Below are 25,770 nucleotides of genomic sequence, written 5' to 3' on the forward strand. Positions count from 1 at the left end.
AGGAAGTTATGGCCAAAAATGTGATTTTTCATAGAAAATAGTGGCCATTTTGGATTTTTGCTCTGCACACTTTTTTCTTGGATACAAGATCAAAACTTTTGTCATTTTATGTTGAGATAGGTTTAATAGAATAGAAAAAAAACTGTCCCTGCAGTGAAAAATAACAAAAAAGTATTTTTGACCCATGTACAGTATAGACCACTTCTAATATAGGAGTGGCTATCAGTTCAATTTATCAGTATTTTAGTATTTTTACCAATCACATTATACACTCCATATCATCAAATATACAAAACAAGTTTTTCACAGCTAAATCTCCTGGTTCAGGGCTTTCCAACAACACCAAATTTAAGTTCATAGGTGCTGTCCTTTTTGAGTTACAACCTTTTGAAAATACCGTTACGCATGAGTGATTTTTAGTGCATCCAGCTATAAATTCCCCTATACTTACTGCCACCATGCGGATAAAAACAAATTAGGTGCACATTTGGGGTCAAAACAACAAATACATCAATCTTACATAGTTGCAACTTATTTCATTAAGTAGAATGTATATACCAAGCATTTAAAAATACACTAAAATTAAAGAGCGTCTCGTCACGGATGAACGGTCACCAAAACAATCAATTTTGAAATGACTGTAACTTCTGTTCTGCTTGACCAATTTCATTCCAACAAGCGTTTTTGGATTCAGAATAGAACATTCTACCTGCTTGTAAACTTTATATTGAAAAATGAGATGGTGGGTTACATGGCCTGGTGGATTGACGTGTAATGCCCCATAATTGTATTGCCACATGATGTAAACATGAATGAAATAGAGACATTTGATTTCTCTTTTGGACTGACTTGTAAAAACGTTAGTTTTTGACACATAATCCGCACAAATATACCTTGTATAAGCTTAATTAATTTGAAGCCATGTATCATTAATGATTATCATAGATAGCCAATTCATTTTTGTGTGACGTTTATCTTCTGTCATTTAGTTAAGTTTGTTTTTATTTCTGACCATCACAGTGAAAAACTGTATGTGCCAAACATAGCAGAGATCTAGAGAGAAAAAATAGGAAGCGACAAAACGCGGACGTTATTTTTGCATTGATTGTCATTAATGTTAACTTGAGTAAATATTTGCATAGGTGAGATCTCTGTAGCAATGAATGGTGGTGCTGTGGAAAACTTTCAAAGTGTTGCTTCAATGACAGCGCTATTAGAATTAAGTATGTATGTTTGGTATTGAATTTTTATCCTCGGACTGACAAAATCTTGATAGGTTATTCCTGGTAGTTTTGCATGTCTTGTAATAGGCTTTTGATGCAAGGCTAGTTATCGAGATTGGCAGAGTTAAGCTTCCATTTTTTCTTAATTTAATGAGTTTTAGTTTGTTTATCGCAAAGGTGTTAATTTATTTTATTAAAGAAAAAGTGTGGTATAAACTTGGCGTGTTGTCCTATTTATTCTAGTACATACGATAAAGTGAGCATAAGTGATTACTTTCAAAGGTCTAAAAAAATTGACTCTTTGTCGTGTGGGCGTCTGCGACCGAGGGTCTATCCTTTTACCACCCCAAATTCACGATGTTCCTGGACTACACTGGAAGGCTACTTGATTATCCAATTGCATCTGGGAAATTGAATGGCCACTGCCTACATTCTCTTCGCTCCCTCGATTTCGAACAATTCTTCTCGTGCTTGTTGGTCAGTAATCCGGCACTTGAATCAGCTTCTGCGCCTCTGACTCAACCTTAACGAATTGTTCTCTGAAAGTGTGTAGGGATCTTGCCAAAGAGGCCAACGCTGCAGCAATGTTGAGATGCTGCTGCTTTGCTTGAAGAGAGGCTTGAGTTGCCTGGAAGCGATCGAGTAAGCTATTCAAAAAAAAACACCAAGATTCCAGTTCTTTGCAACTCCATTTTCTCGAGGAGCATTTGCCTGCTGTCTACATTCTGCCTTTTGCTCTTGGTCATTCGCAAGTTTCTCCAGTGCCTCTTATGAAAAGAACACGTTATTTAATAACCTTAATGGCATCAGCTCTTGCGGACCATCGTGTTGCAGAGAGTCTCTTTAGCACTCCAGAACAGACTATCGGTGTGTTAAGCAGCAAAGAATACATAGGTATTTTCAACGAAGTCAAAGAACTAAACTGTTTCTAGACACAATTGTGCACTGTGCAGTGCATACACCAACTAAATTCAACGAATGAGCATATTCTGCAACAGCACCAATATATTTTTTTCATCATCCAAGACGCGCAGATCTTCCCCTTCATCACAGGGGGAAAAGGCCGTTACCCAATCATGCAAATTAACTGATTATACAAACTCAGTCAAAGGTATACTGACCTAAGCTTTAGTGTGGCCTTCGCTGCGTCATCTCATGGCGAGAGGAGCAGTTAAAGATATCGCGCTACAATTACTCTTCCGTCATTATGCCGTTTCTGATGAGTGATAGGGGCGGGAAAGATTGTTTTTTACACCCTCAGCTAGCTGCTTTTTATTGAGGTAGTGTAGCCTAATATCACACTAAACTAGTAGGGCTGTTGAGAGGATCATTTGTGCCTAGTAGGCCTACCAATGAGATATTTGAATCTAAATCAAGATGCTAGAACTAGAAAAATAACGTAGGCTACAAGACTATGTCCAAACTGACCCCTACCTATAAATTATAATAAAATGTCCATTTTTGAAGTTCACCTATCCTATGCAATTAAGCAAATAAAAAATGTCTTACATTAAGAACTCAATTCTGATTAGATTAAAACAATATTACTGTTATTTCAATACAAATTTTATCTAAAAAGTGTTTTGGCTTTTGCAAAACGACAATAAACCCATAGTCTTTCGCACAAATTTTTACGTTTTCACTGTAGTTTTTTAACCTAAATTATCGCTAGTTGGCACTAGTTCTCTCCAAAACGTTTTATTTTTCCGTGGAAGGAGAAGGATTTTCCGTGTGTCAGTTCAGCCACCCCTCCCTTACGGTAAAGTTGCACAAATTAAGGTAAAAATGCAAAAGTTGCACAAGTTCCCATAATCAGTTCAGTTTGTTTTTTATTTGTGACCATCACAACAAAAAAAACAATACGTTAACCCGGTAGCGTAGCCAGAAATTTTAAAAGAGGGAGGTTTTGGCTACCCAGCGGCGGGGAGTCTGGGGGGCCTCCCCCAGAAAATTTTGAAAAATTACGTTCAATTTGGTGCATTCTGAGAGCATTTTCAACAAAACTGTGGGTATGAATATTCCTGTAAAATGGTGCTGTCCGGTGGCATAGCAAAAGGATAGGATCATGTTTTCTTCGGCATTTTTCGGAAATAAAGCTAAGTCTCTATGTTTTCTTGTTGCTAATTCCTGGCTGAGATGTTTAAATGTTTGGTATTGGCAAAACTGGCTCTTTTAATGCAGTTTTGTGTAAAATAAGGCAATTTTGTTTAGACTGAAAGCATGATTCTCAATATCGTGACGTCACACGCGTGCCAAAGGGGAGGTTGTAACCCCCCCCCCCCCCCCCCTGGCTACGCCACTGAGTTAGCTTATATGGTTAACATAGCAGTGGTCTAGACAATGAATATTCATTGTTTTCAAGCTAGCCTGTCCTGAAAAGGGAAAACGGAACACAGAAATAGATATTCTGAAAAGAAAAATGAACTAATGACAATTAAATCACTGCAGCTAAGACACAATTTTTTTCTAAACTGAAAATACATGAAGTATCCAAAGCAAAACCGAAGCAAGAGCTGCACCTACCTTACAGCTACCCCAACATGACTTAGGTCTTAGAAGTTAGGCTATGATTCGTCGTCGTGTACTGAGCCTCTGATACCGTGGATCTATCCTTTTACCACCCCAGATTCACGATGTTCCCGGACTACACTGGAAGGCTATTAGAAAGCAGCCAGTCTTTTGTTTCATCATCTATGACACGCAGACCTTCTACTCCGTTAGATGGCTTGAAGATGGTAGGCTATAGCCTACAGTCATTGATGATGTGGTCTGCGGTCTGTTCCTCGGCACCACATTCACAGGAGGAGGAAGAGGCCATTCTCCATTGGTGCATAGTAGGGTGGAGTGAAACATAGGTTAAAAATGAAAGTTGATAGAATCAATCTATAATAGTTACTAAAAGTTGTGATGTGGTAAATGTATTCACATGCTGAAATATTTTTGATTTTGATCAACGTTTACGTCTGCCGCAAGTCCATTGAAGTTTTCACTGGTATTTTGGAGCTATGACGTCATCACAATTAGCAGATCGTCACTTTTATCTAACTTCTACCTTCGGTACTTCTATCTAACAATATCAGAGTTGTAAATTACACATAAATCGTTGCAATGCAGTGGAAAATACGTCTTTTAGAACGCTTGTTGCATGTATATGATCAACTGATAAGAAAAAACACGGATTTTAAGCTACTGTATTTTCTTCAAATTTCTGTTCCTTTCACAAGTTCATCAGCACAGTTTAAGCAAGTATGTGCAATGAAGGTAAAGCAAACTACAGTAGAAAAGTGTTTTTCTTAATATGACAATAGTGAGATTTCGGTTGCCTGTTTACTTTTGATCCCATATAAATATTGTAAACGCTTTTTAAATCATCAGCTTATACAGTACATGGGCGTTGGCAGAAATATTGCAGGGGGAGGGGCAAACATCTTTTAAGCCAAATTTCATCTTGTGAGCTACAACGAGTGCAACGTAGCTAAGTGTATTGATGAAATGTAACGTAAATTTGGACGGCACGAGCGAAAACGTTACAATTAAAGATATTTCCAAGGCATACTTAGCGATAGTTTCCGAAAGCGCGAAAAAATAGTCCTGGAAAAATGTTGGTTTACTTCGAAGAAAATTGGATGAAAAAGATATTATCGCCCAAAGGTAAGAAACATTTTTGAAAGTATCGTTTTCATAAGGAAAGAAACGTTTATAAAACTCAAATCCAGGGGGACAAGTGCCCCTCTCTGCAGACTCCCATGAGTTTAAATCTCATTAAGCACTCCATTTGCCAAAAGTTCTCGTTTTGTATTGAAAACAGGCATTTCTAATCTTGACTGCAGTCTACTTCGAATGAATCCGTCCCGTTGTTTCTGCCCACACACCGCAGATGTTGCTTCAGTAACGAGGCGAACGGACCTTTCCATGGCTTGCGTGTGACACGGATAGCTAGGAAATTCAAGCTCTGGAGCTGCAGCATCTTGAATGAAGGACATTAACTGACTGTCCGGTATGTCTCAAGTTAGCGGTAGTTCATATCTCTCTGTATGCTGCCAATCAATCAGTTCAAAGTATTCGTTTGCTTCAAAGATCAAGAGTGGAACTTTAAAGAGACGAATGGAATCTCCATGACCTTGTTTTCTGGAAAGTATCCTTCTCAGTGCTAATTTTCTGTTGTACAGACGTTCATCTACCAACATCCACAGCAATAGGTTCTCTTGGTGAGCAAAAAAGGCATTTCGGTTGATACCAGGGACAACTATTGCTTTTAGTTCAGCGCTAAGACAGCGCGACTTTTTAACTACGTGAAACAAAGTGTTTAGCTCCTTTACAGTAAGTAGTACAGGAAGATTGCGTTTTTTTCAATTCAATTCAATTCAATTTTATTTTTCTTTGTCAGAATGCAAAAGAAATGATATTGAGAAAAAGAAATACAGTAACAAAACTAACAAAAGGAAAAGGTGGCAAAACCTTAATGGTTTAAGACGTGCGTGAAAGGATCTAATATTGCGGTATATGCATCAATAAATATAGTTAAGCACGGCCACCAAACCTGATACTTTAAAATAAGTTGATGAATTAGTTAAGAATCAGTCGCCTCCTCGTTCCTGGAACAACTGGAGCGCCAATTCTTAAAGCAATGAGAACACGACTGAACCCAACATCACAAAAACAAACTAATATACACAGTTACACACACATATTGAAATTACATAACGGACTATCAAAACAAGGACTATTTACAGATTTCATACAGAAATAAAGTGTTCGCAGCAACGATATTAAGTAGCCTATATATTGTAGAACAAATACATAATATGGCAGCTCATTATCAAGATAAAATAGTTAAAAAAGCTTTGTTTTTTAAATTAATTTCCTGCGCATGTAAGAGCATAACAAGCATGATGATATAGCAGCGTGTTTTTGGTATTTCTAATAAGAGTTGAATCAGCTTTGATAGCGTCAGTGAGGGATGGAGTGTTTTTGGTATCGCTAATGAGAGGTGGAGACTCTTTGGTAGCGCCGATGAAGGATGTAGTGTCTGAGTTGTTTCAAGCATCTTTTCCAAACCATCTTTTCCAAACCAAACCACGTTGGAGCGTATAACTTGGCAATGTAGGCTACTCCACCAACGCTACTCCACCAAAAGTTTCCTTGCTTCAGTTGTCCCATTAGGTCATGACGATGTCGCCGCCAATGTGCGGGTTCAACTATGGCAGGAGAGACTGGCAGCCGGACCGACATTGGCCAATATGGAGCTCACACCCATGGAGAGCCTTCCTCCCGGAAAACGTGAACCGTGGAAGTATTGGCGATGCCTCAACCGCTTAAGAACTGGTATTGGCAGGTGTAAAACCTTGATGAGACACTGGGGGTATTCCATGGGGAGCACAAGTTGCAAATGCGGACAGGAGCAAACGATGCAACATCTACTCGAATGCCCTGACCTAAAAGCAAGGTGCTCTGCACAGGATTTGGCCGAGTTCAACGATAGAGCAAGAGCCTGCGTGATGCTCTGGGCTACGGCCGTGTGATACACGATGAAGAAGACCAATGCTCTCAGATTTTACAGGGATTGTTTCGTGAAACATAAAGCTTCAAAATGCGATTGGTTGTTGTCAGCCATCTGGAGTGATTCATCTTTCTTGGATTACAATAGGCAAGCTTGGCATCACAACGCCCTGAGCTAATTGCTTTACAGATGCCATACAAGTACAGTAGGCTACTGCTGGTCTGTGCTTAAGCTCACGTCAATTGAAGGCAGTTGAATAGCAACAGCCTCAAACTCTGTGACTGGTAAACTGTCACAGTCTTCAATTTTTTTACCAATGGAGCCAGAAAAACTTAATGGACCAGATGTAACTCCATCAAGATAATGCATCAAGTGTCTCAGTGGTAATTCATTAAAATGCAACAGACATACAAACCGCTGCAATGGCTTTTTCAGGCCCTTTTTAAGAATTGCATATTTCCGATTATGTTGCTTAAATGGACTAATTGAATCGTAAGAAATATCCTCTATGACTTCACATGCGATGGTTTTGTTGCGGAAAAAATTCTGAAGCAAATTGTGATATTTAATCAGCACATCCCTTGTAATCTTGAACTTGCTTGCGGCAGACGAAAACTTTATTTTAAAACGCTGAAATTTTCAAAGCTTAATAGTCAAGCCACACTACAACTTTTAATCGCTATTACAGAGCAAAAATCAAAATTTTCTTTTTTCACTCCACCCTAGTGCATAGTTGAGCGGAAAAATCCCGACGCCCGTACGGAGACGGTTGAGGCGCACCCATGCCTGTCTTGCTAGTGTCAGGCCAGTGGGGCCTGTGTGGGCGTCGGGGATGAACGAATAGAATCTGGTGGTGCTTGACTTCCATTCAGAATTCCATTTAGGCCTATGGTCCGCCCAAGCAGCCACAGAGATATCTTGTTCATCAGCTTCGTTGATCAGACGTTGAGCTGCTGGCACGAATGGGTGTCTTGATTTCAGTCGACGGGTGGTGCTCGTTTGGGAGAGCAGAGATCTTGTGGTGGAGAAGGTGGTTAGGCTCCAATACCCGTCGACCGAGAGACAGAGTGGCTTCTTCGCGACGAAGCTCAGCGGGTTGGATGCCAGCGAGAATGGGAGATTGTCCAATGGTGTGAAAGGCAGGCATCCGGTCACTGTGCGCAGGGCGCTGTTTATGGCAGTGCCGATGTTATGGCAGTAAGTAGCCTAAGTATATTACGGCACCAAACAGATGCACAGTACTCTGCTGAAGAGTAGACAAGGGCTAAGGCTGCTATACGCAAAGTGTTAGCCCTCGATCGCCCCCCAGCTAGAGCCTGCCAGGCGCTTGAGTAGCGCAGCGCGGGATGTCAATTTTTTAGGCAGTGACACCAAATGGTGGCGGTATGTGAGCGATCTGTCCAATGTCACCCCAAGATACCTTTGTTTGGGGCAAAATGACAGAGATTTTCCGTTGTTCTGGACGTGTAGCTCACGATCGGCTTCCGGATTGTGGAGGGGAAAGCTGCTGCCACAGTTTTGGTTTCGCTGAGTTTCAGTCGCCAGTTCTGGAGATAAGCTGAGAGAGTTTTCATGTCCTGGCTCAAGGTTCTTCTAGATTTTCCCACAACTTTGCGGAGTGGAGAATTGCCAGGTCGTCCGCATAAGCATATTTTGCGGAGACGGTTTGCAGGTCGTGGGTGTAGATGTTGAAAAGAAGTGGAGCCAGGACACAACCTTGTGGGACGCTGTTTTACAGATGTCTCACTCTGCTTCGCCGTGAGTTGCCGGTGGTGAGGGTAAAGCTTCGATTCCTGACAAGCTCCATAATCACCATAGGTGTCGGTCAAAAAGCAGGCGATGCAGCTTGCAAGTAAGGCCCATATGCCACACGGTGTCATAGGCAGCTGTGAGATCTAGAAAAACAGCGCCGCCTTTTTTTTTGCCTCAAAGCAATCCTCGATGTCTTGGATTAAGAGTGTGACTTGATCTACGGTGGATTTTCCGCTTGCTCTTTTGGAAGGAGCGGGTCGACGATTGGGTTGACGTGGGCATAGATCAGTCTTTTGAGGATCTTGAAAGGAATACAGAGGAGGGATATCGGACGATAACTCCTTGGGTCCTCTGGTGGCTTGTGAGGCTTAGGGATCGCAACTGCTAGGCTAAAGCTCTTCTCCAGATTTTTGGGATTGTGAAGTTGTGCAGGCAGGAAGAGAGGCAGTGGCGTAACCAAGAGGGGTTCCGAAAAATGCCGAAGAAAACATGATCTTATCCTTTTGCTATGCCACCGGACAGCACCATTTTACAGGAATATTCATACCCACAGCAGTTTTATTAAAAATTTGCTCACATTGCACCAAATTGAACGTAATTTTCAAAATTTTCTGGGCGAGGCCCCCTGAACACTCGCCACTGGGTGTCGCCTTAGGCGAACACACTGTCGAGCTTCGCCCGCCGGCCGTCAAAACCGGTACCCGGTCATTTGGTCGACAGCCATTTGGTTGACAGGCTTTTGGTCGACAAGACGTTTGATCGACAGACATTTGGTCGACAAGACATTTGGTCGACAAGACATTTGGTCGACAGACATTTGGTCGACAGGACGTTAGGTCGACAGAACGATTCATTTTAGGGTTAGGGTTAGTTACACTAACTTCTAACCTAACACTAACTAACACTAACACTAACTCACTAACTTCTAACCCTAACTCTAACCTAAACTCTAACCCTAACCATACGTTCCATCGCTCAAGTCTATTTGTGGCAGTATTAGAAGCAGCACCAGATGTGGCGCCTACTGTAGGTATGAGCGATAGAGAGCTTCACACTCAGAGTCCCAGCATGGTGTATGGCTGGTTCGATGGCCACGTGGTATTGTGGCCTTTGCCGCAGTTATTATGGCATTGCAGAAGTCCTAGTATGCCTCGTCTGCGTTGCATGTTTCAGTCGATAGTAACTTTGCAGCAAACTCATAGGTCAGGAGCGAGAAGGCTGTAGCCTATTGATTCCAATCGGCTTTTTTGAAGTTCCATCGCTTCACCGGTGAACTCGGGACAGGAGCCACAAGTTTTGGGGCGATGATGAGAGATGGCCGGTATTGGGACCGCGGAAACTTCTCAGGCACACGTCTGTCTGGAAGAGAGCTGTTGACACTCGCAAAAGCCAAGTCAGGGTTTCTCCCCGTTCCCCAGCGGCCGAAGTGGAAACTGGCTGGTTCCTTTGGATTGAATAGGAGGGCAAGATAGTTTGTAGAGGCCCAGTCAGCCAGCAATTCTCCGTCGCTGCTTGCGTTGTTGTAGCCCCAATCGATGTGCTGGCAGTTGAAATCGCCAGCGTACAGACTGGGGGAGGGGAAAGTTGGAAATGATGGTGGCAACATTTGCAAGGATGGGATCTTGCAGATGTTGTAGCCTGACATGCAAATGCACACCTACTCAATCTCGGCATCAGTTGGAGATTGGTCGACAAAGGTCCACTTTAGGCTCTCATGGACAAGCGTGGCAATGCCGTTCTCCTGCTTAAGGTAGAGCCGGCTAGCGTGTAGTTGGGAATAGCTAGCCTATCTGCATAGGTGCAGTGTGTCTCTTGGAGGAGGATGACGAGTGCCCGGTTGGTATGGGCATTGGGCAAGCTGCTCCACAACTTTGATCTTGCTTGTTGTGTAGCCTTCTATGTTGAGCTGCAGAATGGTGGGGCGTCTGAACTTGTTCATTGCCCCTTGCAGCTGTGCCGTCCTGGTGGAGGCTTGTAACATTCCTGGGGTGGCTGGTTGAATGCTTCTGACTAAGGGTGGCTGACAACGACACTAGATTGTTGAGATCAGGAAGTACATCTTGTATTACGCCACATGTTGAAGCGATCAAGGCGGATTCAGAAACGTCACGTCATTTCATCAGAAGTGTGTTGTTTGAAAAGGGAGAAGATTACCACACCAGTCTGTTTTATAGGCGAAATCAGTCACCCTTGGCGAGTGCTGCCAGACGCAATGCTAAAAATATTAAAACTTGAAAGTAGGCTAAACAGTACAGAATTATGAGAACTTGGACTACACCGCAGAATACCGGCTGGTGACGAATACGAGACAGCAGTCGGTACATACGTTGGCCCCAGTCAGAACGACATTAAACCGTAGAAGAGATGTCGTGAATGACGAAAACAAATTAAGTTATGATTGAGGGTTACAAACTGAAATTGAATACTGGGGCGCAACTGTAAAATCAGCCATGAGAGAAAAAATATTTACAAGCGTTTTTAGAGAAAAATTAAGCATATATACAAACAGGTAAGCGTCCATGTCCTGCCTCCGAAGAGATAGGACCTGACACCCATAGAAGCAAACCAGAATAGTAAAAAAAAGTGTATGAGCCTAACGGTGTGCGCGCGGTTGTGCGAGACAGGATGTTCCAAAGTCATACTATTAGTTTGAGTATTTTGATGAGGGAGGACGAGACAGCAGTTGATGTGGAAGTTCGATGACATATGATGAGCACAACAGCAGGTGATAAGCAGTTCAGTTAGTAGTCCATTGATGGATGACGAGCACGACAGCTGTTGAGTTGTGAGTCCGTTGATGTGTGCCGAATATGACACGAAAGAGGCCAGCTTGTATAATTGCAAGCTGTGTGACATGCAGCCATTGCATGTCGAAAGTGGCGCAAATAGCGACACTGATTTGGTTGACGTCGCGGTGTGCTTCTGACGTGACGAAGGCTTGAAACGTCGCGGTGTGCTTCTGACGCAGAGAAGGCTTGAATGATGAGCGATGCAGCAATTGCACATCGAAGGTGTGTCGCAGGGAGTAGCGACAGATATGGGGTTGACCATATTGGTTGCGTCGGCGGTGTGCTTCTGATGTGGAGAAGGCTTGAAACGTCACGGTGTGCTTCTGACGCAGAGAAGGCTTGAATGATGAACGATGCAGCAATTGCACGTTGAAGGTGTGTCGCAGGAAGTAGCGGCAGCTATGGGGTTGACCATATTGGTTGCGTCGGCGGCTGTGAATAGCCGTATTGAAATCATCTCCGTGGAGGTATCTCGTGTTGAGGTATGTGATGAGGGACTGTTCAACTCAGTGCAAGTCGTGGAGAACATGGGGTGCTGTGGTGCCATGTTGAAGTGGTCTCATCAGTAAGCTTGTCGTGACATCGTCGTGGTGCTGTATTGAAGTCCCTTGAAGTCGCGCAACAAGTCTCGCAGCAACCCTGTTGATGGGCACGTCTGAAACAAAATTGATACAAAGTAGCGCCCGCTGGAATGTAACACATAAGCAGTATAAGGACACATTACAAAAAAAAATGGTGATACATGCAGGCACACAAGTTGTTAAATTTACAAGGAATGAGGTGGTCATGGCGGCAAATGCCGGCTGATGATAGGTAGGAAACTAGACATGAAACTATGAGAGTCGTAGTATAGGTACTGAGTAGGCTCAGCACTCATTAAAAAAAAAAAAAACGACAAACACAAGCATAAAAAGTTGTTGCAACGTCACGTGACTGTAGTTAAACGAGTGACAATAGAATGGAAGAGTGGATGCAGTTTTGATGTCTTGCCCAGGACGATAAGCCACTGTACGAAAAATAGCGGCAACGCAGGCTGAAGCGGTGTATGAGACTGTGATATAGGTGACATACCGAGATAAAATCGGTAGGCTGACAAGTGAGTTTGCAGCATATGAAACAATACAGTAGGTGTAGGTAGCGTATGACATACAAGATGGCGTTTGCTTATATAAACACAGAGATATCTGCACTGGCAGTTGACCAGAGCGCAGTGAGACATCATGACGTAGTTAGTTGACATTAGGCCTACAGATATTTAAAAAAAGTTTTGCATGCAGTGGTTTTTATAGCAATCACAAGGATAAGGTACCATGGAATAGAAGTTATTTATAAGTGGTTGAAAACGATGAATGTAGGCTACAATAAGCTACTAAGTGATTACAGATACTTAAAAAAAAATTTTGTATGCAGTGGTTTCTATAGCAACTACAAGAATAAGGTACCATGGAATAGAAGTTATAAACTATGCATATAGACTACAGTAAGAGGTAATTACAAAGAGTTAAAAAAAAATTTGCAATAACGTGGTACATTACCAGGTGGCGTTGATGTCTTTATTGCAAGTCGTGAGTTCAGAAAATTTAGTCGGAGGCACCATTGTAACAGATGTGAGATTGCCGGTTGAATGCTTCTGACTAAGGGTGGCTGACAACGACACTAGATTGTTGAGATCAGGAAGTACATCTTGTATTACGCCACGTGTTGAAGCGATCAAGGCGGATTCAGAAACGTCACGTTATTTCATCAGAAGTGTGTTGTTTGAATAGGGAGAAGATTACCACACCAGTCTGTTTTATAGGCGAAATCAGTCACCCTTGGCGAGTGCTGCCAGACGCAATGCTAAAAATATTAAAACTTGAAAATAGGCTAAACAGTACAGAATTATGAGAACGTTGGACTGCACCGCAGAATACCGGCTAGTGACGAATACGAGACAGCAGTCGGTACAGGCTCTTGGTTGACAAGTTTCGTTTGGCATCTGCTTGGGTGCAGATGTTACTCACAGGATGGGGCACGAGGAGTCGACCCCAGCTACCCGCACTTGCTGTTCTTTCTCTGGGCAACGATGGCTTACGATAATTGCCTCTATCCAGTGATCAACTTCGAGTAATGGGTAGGCTAGTAGCCTAGTACCAAATTTAAGTCATAAGCAGAGTAGACAATCGGAAACAGACATTGCAGTCGGCTGCAGCGTGGGTCAGGTGTACGTCGGAAGGCATACACCGATGCATAGCGCTTAAGTCCGCTTTCCCTCAATGCAGGATAAAGATATGACATCCCAAACAAACATCCTTTTCTTTATTTTTGGATCAAATTTCGTCATTTTATTGTAAGCTACGTTGTTTAGTGACGTGCATCCCAGAACGACGCTCGTAATTGCGTCGGTTTGACACTGATAGCGTCGGTTTGACGGTTAGGAGGACCTCTTACCTACCAAAAATTTACACGTTTTGAGCATCACACCATATCTACCTTAATATAGCCTACTATTTCACATAATGGTCTATGTTTCACAAGACAATAGGCCATTTATAACCAGTGGTGGGCACTAGTTACTTTGAAAGTAACTGAGTTACAGTTACAGTTACTTCGCTCAAAAAGTAACTAGTTTCAGTTACAGTTACCGTTTTTTAAAAAGTAACTAGTTACAGTTACAGTTACTAGTTACAGTTACTTTTCAAAGAAAATGGATGTATATGAGTACTGATCTAGAACTATTCTTCTTTCTATGAAGTACAAGATAAAAAATACATGATAAAGGGCAAGATGATACTTTGTTCGTAGCTGTTGCCTAACTGCAAAACAGCGACCACTCTGCTAGCTGTCCACATACTATAATGCTTCTAAGAATCCATAATCTAACCCCAAAACCAAAACTTCCGTCAACCGAATTGAAAACAATAAAAAATTGAAAAAAACGACATGCACAGGACACTCCGTGATAAGCAATAGAGCGTGTCAATATTTTTATACGGGTATCTAAAATGAACGAAGAGTCACAACATCAATTTCTTTTCAGAAAGATCTTTTTCAAAATTAATGTTGATCGCTAAGTCCAGCTTGCTTTGGCTCCAAAATATCCTTTCCAAGGGAGAGCAGTCTTGCAACAGCAGCACTGGAGGGGATAGGGGTATTGTATGGTTTGGTTTTTGAATGGTTTTTGAATCTTTATCCTCGGACTGACAAAGCCTTGATAGGTTATTCCTGGTACTTGTTCGCATACTTGTAGAGGCTCTTGACGCAGGGCCGGTTACCGAGATTGGCAGATTGAAGTTTTCCGATTGTTGAAGTGTTGTTGCGGAGAAATTATTCCATTCACTAGGTGCCGCTGAATGGAGAGCAGTCCTGAAATGCGTTGCTCAAGCGCACACCCCGAGAGTCGAACCAGCGCCGCGTGATCTTGAGCCCGACGCGTAACCACTGAGCTAACGGGGCGGACGCAAGAACAAACGCCTCATGGCTTCATTGGGGAATGCATCAGACGCAACTGCCTTTGTTGGGTTACGTTCAAAAAATTCATTTAAAATTTTTGCGGCACTAACTTCCTTTTATTTTGTGTTTTCAAATAACAGAGCAAAAAAGTCATCTGTTGCATGCCTGTCAACATTAGTGTCGCTGTTGCTTGCTGCATCGTCGATGTTGAAATTGCTGTGGTTCTGTAATAGGTTAACAATTTAGGGATGTAGAGGCGTCTTAATTTCTTCACCCTTGTAAAGCCAAGAAAGTCGGAATTGTGGGTGAAAAGCAGCAGCTAACTGGCAGTCACTATCATCAAAAACATGGCCAAATCTGTTTTCCAAAGATTTCAACAATCGGGTTGTAATGGCAGGCAGACAGCCACCTTGTCGCTGTTTCGAAGTTCTTGTAGTCTTTTCCTCGTCATGCCCATATATGCCTTCTCTTCTGATTGCAGAATGTCCAGATATTGGCATATTGGTGGCATTACCAGTGGGGTTTGTTTCAGTCTCTGATACTTTAGACAAAAACTAATCCATATTGATTTTCCACTACTGACTACCGCGTCTACCTGTGTTCAAAGCTATATAACCAAAATCTACAAAAAAAGAATCGCTTTACAAAAAAGGAGAAGCTGAAATTTCTAAAAACAGACAGCTTAGTGGGGGAACAAACAACGGATTGTGGCGTCACAGACATCAATCCGTATAGAACACTGTAAAATCCTACCTCGCAGTTTACGCGGCCTCCTTTCTGTCGCTGGTACACCGCAAAATCCTATCTCGCAGTTTACACAGCTCCTTTCTGTACACAACCTCGCTTCTTGTCGCCAAATGCCTATAATCTCTTCCAAACAAATAATTTGACCACTACAAAAAAACTGCCATAAACTGAAAAACAAACGACCAATTTTTGTTTGGGAAATCAAGTAACTGTAACTAGTAACTGTTGAAAAACGATAAAATAGTAGCTAGTTACCGCTTATCGTTACTTTTTCAAAAAAGTAACGAAGTTACAGTTACAGTTACTCAAAAAGTAACTAGTTATGCAACTAGTTACTTTTTTAACTAGTTACTGCCCACCTCTGTTTATAACAGTACCGGTAGCCTATAAAGTAGGCTACAAGGTGTAAAATGTAAAATGAAAAGTTCATTGACAGTGCAACGTCTATGACACCACAACAATGCAGATTGTACACAATTTTGACTTTGTAAATAATTTTGCAATTTTTGACCTACCGTAACGCCAGAGTCACTATATAATGACTCTGGTAACGCTATAGATTTGACCAATTTTTGACTTTTTTTGACAAGTCAAAAAATAATCGCCCTAGTGATAACACATTTATCTATGTAAATTTTTGCGCCTAGGTTACTTTTTCTCCTTTTTTTAAGCTTGCTTTTCAGGCGACAGACTGACAGTATGCTTATTTGTCTACCTTTTCAACTTTTCGTCATATTTTTAATAGATGCGGAAACCACAAGAATCAGCTGGACCTTCAAAACAGCTTTCATTGGCTTGTGACGTAGACACCGGTGCACTGGACAAAGCTTTCTGATTCGACGTTTTCTTTGTTGGTTGCTGAGAGGTGTGTGTGTGTGTGTGAGCCTGGTGTCACCATGAAGCAAGTTACATTATGTAGGTTGGAAAGTAAACTTTTAAGTTTATTTACAAGTTTATCAGGTTATCGATTTGTTAAAAAGACAAAATACTGTAGCACCAAAAAACAAACTCTATATTAGTTTGTAGAGGACATATTGGTTTAAAAACTTGATTGGTGCAGAAGGATAAAGTGTCACTTTTAAGATTAGGTAAATAAAAATTTTTGTCAAAAAATGTAAGACTGTTTTGTAATTAGAACTAGCCTGTAGCTCAATTATTAGAAATCTACTGCAATCTTTGGCACTGTTTGCAAAGTAGTGGTACTTGGTGCCCGAACAGATACCGTAATAAACGTACCCCTTGACAATGCCTAAACAAAAATTGACAAAAAGTGCTAAATAGTTATGATATAGGCCAAGCAGTATAGACTTACTAAACGTTACAGAAGTATGTGGCAGTTTGGGCAAGACAGAAGTGGACTTTGTGTCTGATGCAAATAAATAATTAATAACAGTTACACTACAGTATTAGTTTGAATTTCTACTGTGACATGCAGGGAATGGAAGGCACATTTTGGTATGGAAACTGGAAAATGTCAAGGATGGAAGATTTGGATGATGAGATGGAAGACAATCTTCCATTATTTCATCTCAATTCCATCATTAAGTTTACACCGCCATATCAAGACTGACAAGACATAGCCTATAAAAGTTATTTTATAACATAAATTGAGTAAAATTTCCGTTTGATTACATTTTTTAAACAAAAATATGTCAATTTTTTCATATTGCAAAAACAAAAAAAATCAGCCACTTCTACGCTACCTTAACTTGCAAAAACTTTTTGACAATACACCTGCAGACATCGAAAAACAAACAATTCTGTATGCAATACCCATACCTCTGATGTTTTACATAAATTAACAGAACATAAAATAACAACCACTCCAATGCATTCCACCTCGCTGTGCTCCCTGCACAACAAGTGTATAAGTTGCACTGAAACAAGACTATAGATTCTTCCAGGGTTGTAAAGTCAGCGGGATTTTAGCATATCTAGAGTCAGAGTTGGCCAGTTTTAAGCCGAGAAATAAGAGTCGTGTATTTTTTGCTCGACTCCATAGCCCTGGATTTTTCTTGTAGTTGTAAGGTATGGTAACTTCTATCACCAAACGGAACGTAATCCTCAGAAAAATATTGCTGTAAAATTTTTAGTTGGAATGTAGCTACAAAAATTTGCAGACGGAAGAAATTTTTGGGATGGAATGGAAGATTTCTATGATGTAATGAAAGAAAATCTCAGGATGGAAGATGGAAAAAATGTCTTCTATTCCATCTTATACCCTGGTGACATATATATTATATGTTACTTGTGTAGACTAACATAATTTATCTTATTGTGCTTTGAAATTAAGTGCCAGAAGCATCTTCAATTTGTTTTCAAGTTGAAAATTTAAGTTTCCTTGTCAGAATGAAAGTCTTTAATAAAGATAGTCATAGAAATTTTTTTACAGTACTTTTCTCATATTTTATTATGGGCATTTATCAAATTGGCAGTGTAAAGAGCATAGGCGCCGACTTTTCAAAAAACCTTGGGGGTGAGAAAGGTGATGACGTCATAAACATACTGCTATTTTACTCAATTAAAATAGTCTTTGATTAAGCTTACTGTCTTGTTTATTGACACCTAAGTCGCAAACCGAAGTTATTAGAACCGCTGCTTGAAACGATTAGTTTTACGCATGCTGTACGCCTCTAGTCGTAAAAATTTTGATATTGTTAGCTCATAATTGGAACAGTTGGAAAACAAGCCGATTCATTTCCTTTTCGTGCGAGTGAATAACAACGATCAAGACAGTGAAGTTATCGAAATAAAACGCAAAAAATCGTGATTTCAAGCAGAGTGGAAACCCGCTATCAGTTTTATCGGGTCTGCTACTATTCGGTGAATCTGATTCGGTGAGTCTGATTCGGTGAGTTCCTAACCTCTAACCCCTACCCCTAACCCTAAAACGGCAATGATAATTAGGCCACGGTACCCGATAATTAAAAAAAAAAATGAAAAAATCCCCCGTTAAGGGATCGGACTCACCGAATCGGACTAACCGAATCAGACTCACCAAATCGGACTCACCGAAACGGGCCATTTCGGTTTTATCAACCTTGTTTCGCTCGTTTTGCAAATTACTTACACTTACCTTCAAAGCGCTAACTACGGTGAAGTGTTTTCTTTTCTGTTTTTTATTGAAAGTCTTTACAGTCTTTTATATAGTCGAGTACGGTATAGGTCGAGATGTTCGCAAGTGATTGTCACCTCAAAAAGACAGGTTCAACTCATACACGGGTAGGGGTGTTCAATTTCGATTTTCGATTTGATTCGATTTCGATTAAGGTGATATTCGAAATTCGTTTTCGTATCAGACATAAGGATGAAAGGGAAAGTATATCGGAGCTGTGTGCGGCCTGCAATGCTATATGGTAGCGAGACATGGATATTGAGAGAGAGTGAACTGGCAATCCTGAGAAGAACGGAAAGGTCAATGGTGAGAGCAATGTGTGGGGTGAAAACGAGAAGGGAAAAAAGGACTGAAGAATTGTTGGATATGCTAGAGATGAGAGAGACCATAGACCAACTGGCAAGGGCAAATGGAGTAAGATGGTATGGACATGTGATAAGGAGGGAGGAAGGAAGTTTTCTTAGAAAGGCACTAGATCTAAAGGTGGATGGGAAGAGGAAACGCGGTCGTCCAAGAAGAACGTGGAAACAACAAGTGAAGGATGAATTTAAAAAAGTCGGACTGAAGGAGGAAGATGCAAGGGACAGGGTGAAATGGAGAAAAGGGATTAAAACAATTGCTGCGCGGAAACAATCGGCCACCCCCACTAGTGGGGAACAAACCGACGATGGATTATGATGATGATGATGACATATTCGAAATTATAGCTGCCCTTTTGACTGAACGCGGTTGAAGTAATGCGAGTGGCGCGAAATCTGTCTTGTTGCATTTTGCAAGCAAAAAAAGACTTCGACACATGCACATCGTCGATCACGTGACTATCACACGCTCTCGCGGGTCCAACAGCCAGTCCTGCACACGTGCTTTGAGGAAAGTCGTGCGCAACGTCGTTGTCTTCTACGCGCGTGCAGCCAACGGGAGGTGTCAGTTCTTCCGATTTCGATAGCCCCGACGTTGAGCCAACACAGGCGATGAGCGAAGACGCCAGACCACTCTGACAGAACTCTTCTCCATGGGCAGGGTCCAGACGGAAGACTCCAACAGCAGTGATGATGATGAAATCAGCTCAATCTCAAATGAGATTTCCTATTTTATGAAGCAGAAGCTTGCTTCTGGGCAAGCTGATCCGCTTTCCTGGTGGAAAGCAAACGAGGGCGAGCTACCACTGCTGAAAAAGCTAGCCGAGATGGTGTTTGTGACCCCAGCGACCTTGGCTCCAGCGGAGTGATCGTTTTCAAAAGCTGGCCTGACCGTCACGAAGCTAAGATCCCGACTGACGGGTGATCATGTTGATCAGCTTGTGTTCTTAAACACCAACATGAGCCTGGAGCTGTAGACGTTATTTTGTGTTCTTTTTCGCAAATTTTCATGGCATTTTTTTGTGTTTTCTAGCGAATTTTCATGGCGTTTTTTTCAATAAAATCACATTTTGCAGTGTGGTGAATAGTTGTGATATTCGAAATCGAAATTCGAAAATCGAAAATATATTGAATTTCGAATATTCAAATAATCGAAATTGAACACCCCTATACAAGGGACTAGCTCTTGTCTCCAGCTCGGCAGTTTTCAAAATAAACGCATTTTTACTGCCGCAAAATCATTGCCGACGTAGATTACGGAGTTTGAAATGGCGTTGTCCTAAGTAGGCTAAAAGTTTTGAATATGTTTATTTGCAGTGATTCGAACTTAATTTTCAAATTTAATGATTTCTTGTCAATTCTAAACTTTATGCACTTGTTGAGCAATATGCTAAGCTCACCAGACAAAACAGCAGAAAGAGCTGTTTTAAGAGATCGATTTTTTATTTTTGCGTGTAGGAAATATATAATCGTTCTTATCACTTAACATGCGATGATCGTTGAAGTTGGTGTCACTGTCAAACCTAAGCGGCCGCATAAAACGGTGATGTCAGGTTAGCTAGGTGACAATAGTGGTAAGAGACGTCGTTAATGCAGGCAATATCTGCGACCAAGACCATTAAACACCTTTTCTCTTATCGGTTTTCAATTTAATTCTCACACATTGCGAACAAAACAATACGTTCTGTTGAATCATAATTGATCTAACAGCAGGAAGACCTCGTTGAAAATAGCGCGTTTAATTTAGGTGGTTTACTTAGTATTGCAGTGAATAGTTACGTGACTATTCCAGCTGCGTAAGTTACTCAGATATCATCTACTTTGAAATTTCCATACCGTATGAGAAAGCCATGCGATCAGCTGCTGTTTTGTGAGCAAGAGCAACGTGGGCTGTTTTTCGCTGTCGGCATTCTTGAAGTCCGTTTAAGTGATCTAAATCTCTTACGCAAAGTGTTCTTTCTTTGAAACACCACTTGTAATAACCATTTTTGTTGCCCCTCAACCATAAGTTTATGGGGGGCGCTGCCCCCTGGCCCCCCCCGGAAGTCGGCGCGTATGGTAAAGAGTATGGTGACATAAATTTTTCTTGGGAAGTTACTAGGATGATTGTGGAATTACATCAAGCGTTGTGCATCATTGTAGGTTATTTATTTATAGTTGAAGCTATGCTATTTCAATATAATTTTGTAATTTTATTTTTTTGAATAAGAATATTTTCGAAGAAGCCACATCCATGCAGCAAGTGCTTTGATAAAATTGAGCTTACAAAATTGGCGTTATTGTTTTTTTATTACATCAAAAGCTTGTTTTATTTTTAGAAATTGGTTCTTTCTAATCTTTATGAAGTTAAATGACATGAAACAAAGTTAGAGCTTGAAAATTTGTAACATCACCGGCTGTTGGCTAATCACCACTATGGAAAATTGGGAAGCAGGAGGTGAAGGTATGGTGCTTGTTATTTTGCAAAAAAAAAATATTGGCCGTTGCAATCAGAGCATTGGACTTGCATATCATTTTGGCAGCAGTGCTCATTTTGTGTTGCTCATTCTGCATTCTGCTATGCCCTAAATTTGTCATGCAGCCTTTTTTATTTTAGCTTTTCATTATATGTAAAAAAACATGTGGATATGTTTGTCCTCAACATAATCGCAATCTACTTTTATAATCTTATAACACAGATTGTTTAAAGTTTCAGGTAGGGATTCTAGATTAGCATGATATAATCTAATTGCAATCTTTTGTTGTCTGATGTTATGAGTGAGAACTGATCAAATGTCAATTTGCAGTTGCTGCTGAAGAACGGCTTTCCTTTGAAGACAGTGATCGCTTTGACGAAGAGTCAATTTGTTCATGGATGAGTGAATCTGAAAGTCAGTGCACAAACTGGAGAGGTTGGAAGAGACAAAGCAACTCTTCAGTTCCTGCACGTGGAAATGACATCAGCAGTAAGAAATGCAATTAAAACTAAACTTCTTATACTACTAAGCTGTTAGAAGTTACCATATTGTCACACGAACCTATTGTTTGACTGGAGCATGGATGAGATTATTTCCATTTTGTTTTGATTCCAGGTGACTTAGTACCGTCACTGATGGAGCTTTGCTCAAAAGCAGTTGCTTCTCATATTCCATTTGAGCAAGTGGAAAAGATGTACCCACCAGTTCCAGAGAATGTTCAGCTGCAAATTGCGTATTGGAGCTTTCCAGCTGACGAAGAGGATATCAGGTATGATGTGTTGTATGTTGATGAAATGCTACTGTAAATGCTGAAAACAATGAACCATTATTCAAACTTTTCTCTTTTCAAGCAATGCAAAAGGATTTCACTGTCTCATGCTAAAAGTCTTGTGTTGAAAAAGTGGTGGTCCAGTACTAGACAATAAAAATAAAATGTTGGCAAACTGTGATTACTCCCTTTGAAAATTGCAATTTTCCTGAACAAAATCTTTTCAGATTGTATTCTTGCTTGGCCAATGGGAGTTCAGACGAATTCCAGCGAGGTGAGCACTTTGTTCGAGGGAAATGTGTTGGAAATGTATTACAAATTGGATTTCATCTTTCTGGTACTGTCAATCCTCTATCTTGCACTGTTAATAAGGTAAGCTGTTTGTAAAGTGATGGTGTAAAGTTGTAGAGCACGTCAAGACATCAGCGTTAGTAGATTTTCTCACAAAGTATAACTTCCACAAAGAGACAAGTAAGAAAAATGACGTACTGAAACCAATGAGTCCCCTACAAGTCAGCTGTTGTGAACTGAGCAAATTGCATTTGAGCATGTGACAACTGAACTATCGTACCAACATTTAAAAAACTTTCTAAAATTGGCAAATGGTGAAACTGGGCAAGTAACAACTGAGCAACCCGAAACTTTGAATGTCACAAGTCAGAAAATTCAGTTCAGCAAGTGATGACTCAGTAAGTTAGACATGAGCAGGTAATCTAATTTGCTGACTTAACAGTAGCTGAAATGTACTTGCTGAGTTGTCTCATGCCAAAGAAACCAACTGTATTGACCGTCATTAAATGTAATCTTAAATTTTTATCAGCAATATTTGAGATGTGTTTTTTGTCTTACCAGCTCTTGACATTGCAAAGCCCTCCAGTTAATGAGAATCACATAATTTCCCATCTCACACTTCCTTTTATCGATTTTGAATGTCCTTTTGGTAGGCTATATGGACAGACCTTATTTTCTAACTGTGACGATCTCACACTCTGCAGTCTTGTGGTTTGCTTCCGAACTTCAACTTTCACTTTTCTGTACCAAGGTCCAAGATGCGTTGCTTGATGCTGCTTCGTTGCTCGATGAGTAGAAAATATTCAATTTCTACAATTGAATATTTTTATTATTTATATATATATATAAAAAAACAGCTTAAAAAAAACAATTATAAACACTTGTGAAATTTTGACGATTTTGTGCCACCCTGTGGGTGTAGACGACGTCACAAATTATGTTGTATAACTGGGTCAATTTCCAGGTGAAAATATAAGCCAAAAAGTTATTGCTCCAAACGGGTTCAAATTTTGAAGGTGTATAACCGTAGAAACAGAAAACTTGGAAATTTTTCATTGCAACGTTGCTTCATATGTTGGCATCGGTCAAGCAGTTGTAGAGATATATAATTTTAATTTTTTGCATAAACTTGACAATTAAAAGTTCAAAGTGCTATCTTTTTTTTGATTCATCATCATCATTAAGTTCCTTCCTCTCGTCGAGGTTTGGAGGCAATGAGGTGCCAACTTTCTCTGTTGTGAGCTTTTTCTGCTGCATTTTTGTAATTGAGTTTTTTGATTCAATTAAGGTAAAATTTTAGATTTGGTAGTTTTGACATACAAACATCATTTGCGCCAAGTTTCAGCCAATGGGAGATGGTGGTGTTTAAAGCCATTGGTTGAATTGACATGGAGTGATCCTGTTCCTTGATCTTCAACAACGTTTGGTTTAGCAGATTTGTACCATATTCTGTGTTATACGATATTTTGCTTCCAATTAATGGTCACTCCAAATCTTTTTGCGATTCTATTAGCTTTTGTTTATTTGTTTATCTCATCAATAATTTGCTTTGTAGTGGATGGGTTACTTTATGCTAAGGAAAATAAGTACTTTAGTCATTTAGCATCCTGTTCTAGGTACAGATCACACTGAGTGGTCGTTTATTTCCTGTCACTGCTTCCTGTTGCTAGCAAGCTTCTACCTACAGTGGGAAACCTTGTATTTGCTTTGTACAAGTTACTAACATTGTCATCAGAATGTTGCATTGTTTAACATTTTTAGGCAGTCCCGCTTCATTAATAACAGGTTTGTTGTGCAAACACTGTTTAAATCGCATGGATAACGAACATATGAAAAACCGCATCACTAAATGGAATTTAATTCTCTAGCCACAAACACTGGTGTTATATTACACTTGGCAGGTTCATTTACAATTCTAGCGTGCTGCCCACTATGCTATTCGCGGATGTAGCGTCTCATCTGACGACAATTTTAATTCATTGACTTGATGGTTTTCTAAACAGCTGTTGTCTTTACTGGATGATTCCGCTTTTGCCTTTAATAAGATTGTTAGTAATTGGCTGTGATAATTTCGCCAAAGTTGCTAAAGCGGCCTCTCCGATATGGCTGCCTTAGATTGTGTACATTACAATATGCTAGAAGTGTGTTGATATTTGTGATGAGTAGGCTACCTTAGCCGTAGATCCCTGCCGAAGCTGGGTAAAACGTACATGTACGTTTGTAAAGAGCCTTTTCCACATTTTAACACAAGGATCGTGTATTTTGACACCCACAGACATAGGCAAAGTTTGTGGAGAAGCTTCCTCGTTTTGCGAGAAGGGACAGGACTGCGGAGAAGGGGCGGTTTGTCTCCACCGCTCTCTTTTCAACCGCGCTTTGTTACCGAGTAACACAAACTTGAAATAGATTGAAACATTTACCGTGTCCAAAGTTGCATGTGTTTTTTTTTGTTCTTTTTTCTGACAAAGAAGAAATTGCTCTACCAGTTACCATTTTTAATTAAGCTCTTACTAGTTGATAAAATGATATATCATGTCATTTTTATGTTGGCATATCATTTATTGAACGCTGTCGCCATCTTTGTGATAACATAACTTTAGGCAGTACCCATGAGAAAAATCGATTCTGTTGTGCACACTGAGAAGCTTATTGCTTTCATAAGGTTTACAACAGCCAAGAACCAGATTGTTTTAATTTACCAAAGTACATAGTTTAAATGAAAAATCGTTTTTTACTTACTCACGATTGCACAAGTTCAAATCTTATTTGTACCTTTTCAGACCCAATGCTGCGTGGCAGTTACGTTTGATCGACGTAAAATAACATCATGCAGCTGTAACTGCGCTTTGAACGCGAAGTGGTGTGCGCACGTTGTTGCGCTTTGCCTTTTAAGAATTCAACAGGTAGGCTGGTTCTCAACATCAATTTGTGGCATAAACTATGTTGTTTGTTTCTCAGGTTTACTTGATGAAATTTCAGTTTCAAGTTTAGAGCGTTTTGTTGCTCGGCATTGCCTGCAACAAGGAAAACTATTAAGTTCAGATCTTCAGTAAAATTATAGCATTCTGCTGATGTATGTAGTGCGTCTGCACTTATCTTTGAAACTCTTATAAGCATTCATTAACGCCTGTAACGAAATCTTAAAGCATACCATGTTTACACACTTAAATGTTTTTGAGAGCATGTGGTTTACATCTTCATGCATGGGTTAAACTTGTTATTTGACAGAGTATCAATGTAATTTCTGCAACATGATTTCATAGAGCAGTTTTTTTTACATAAAATGCTTTCGGACAATAATACTACCCAAGTACCCAGCTAGCAAAATAGGTCGTTT

General features: G+C 40.5%; 1 protein-coding gene and 1 pseudogene across 1 annotated transcript in view; one reads left to right on the forward strand and one right to left on the reverse strand.

Moving 5' to 3' along the window:
* LOC145776957 (uncharacterized) overlaps positions 1 to 25,770 on the reverse strand; it is an 868,661-nt pseudogene that overhangs the window by 109,849 nt on the left and 733,042 nt on the right.
* LOC145776965 (zinc finger SWIM domain-containing protein 8-like) overlaps positions 21,235 to 25,770 on the forward strand; it is a 30,480-nt gene continuing 25,944 nt past the window's right edge. Inside the window, exons 1-5 of the mRNA XM_082588218.1 lie at positions 21,235 to 21,360; positions 21,704 to 21,862; positions 21,989 to 22,142; positions 22,370 to 22,514; positions 25,214 to 25,336. Coding sequence (XP_082444344.1) covers positions 21,333 to 21,360; positions 21,704 to 21,862; positions 21,989 to 22,142; positions 22,370 to 22,514; positions 25,214 to 25,336 — 609 coding nt within the window. The 5' untranslated portion in view covers positions 21,235 to 21,332. The remainder of the gene's footprint in view (positions 21,361 to 21,703; positions 21,863 to 21,988; positions 22,143 to 22,369; positions 22,515 to 25,213; positions 25,337 to 25,770) is intronic.

The sequence above is a fragment of the Aplidium turbinatum genome, chromosome 9, assembly GCF_918807975.1.
Source record: "Aplidium turbinatum chromosome 9, kaAplTurb1.1, whole genome shotgun sequence".
Classification (NCBI taxonomy): domain Eukaryota; kingdom Metazoa; phylum Chordata; class Ascidiacea; order Aplousobranchia; family Polyclinidae; genus Aplidium; species Aplidium turbinatum.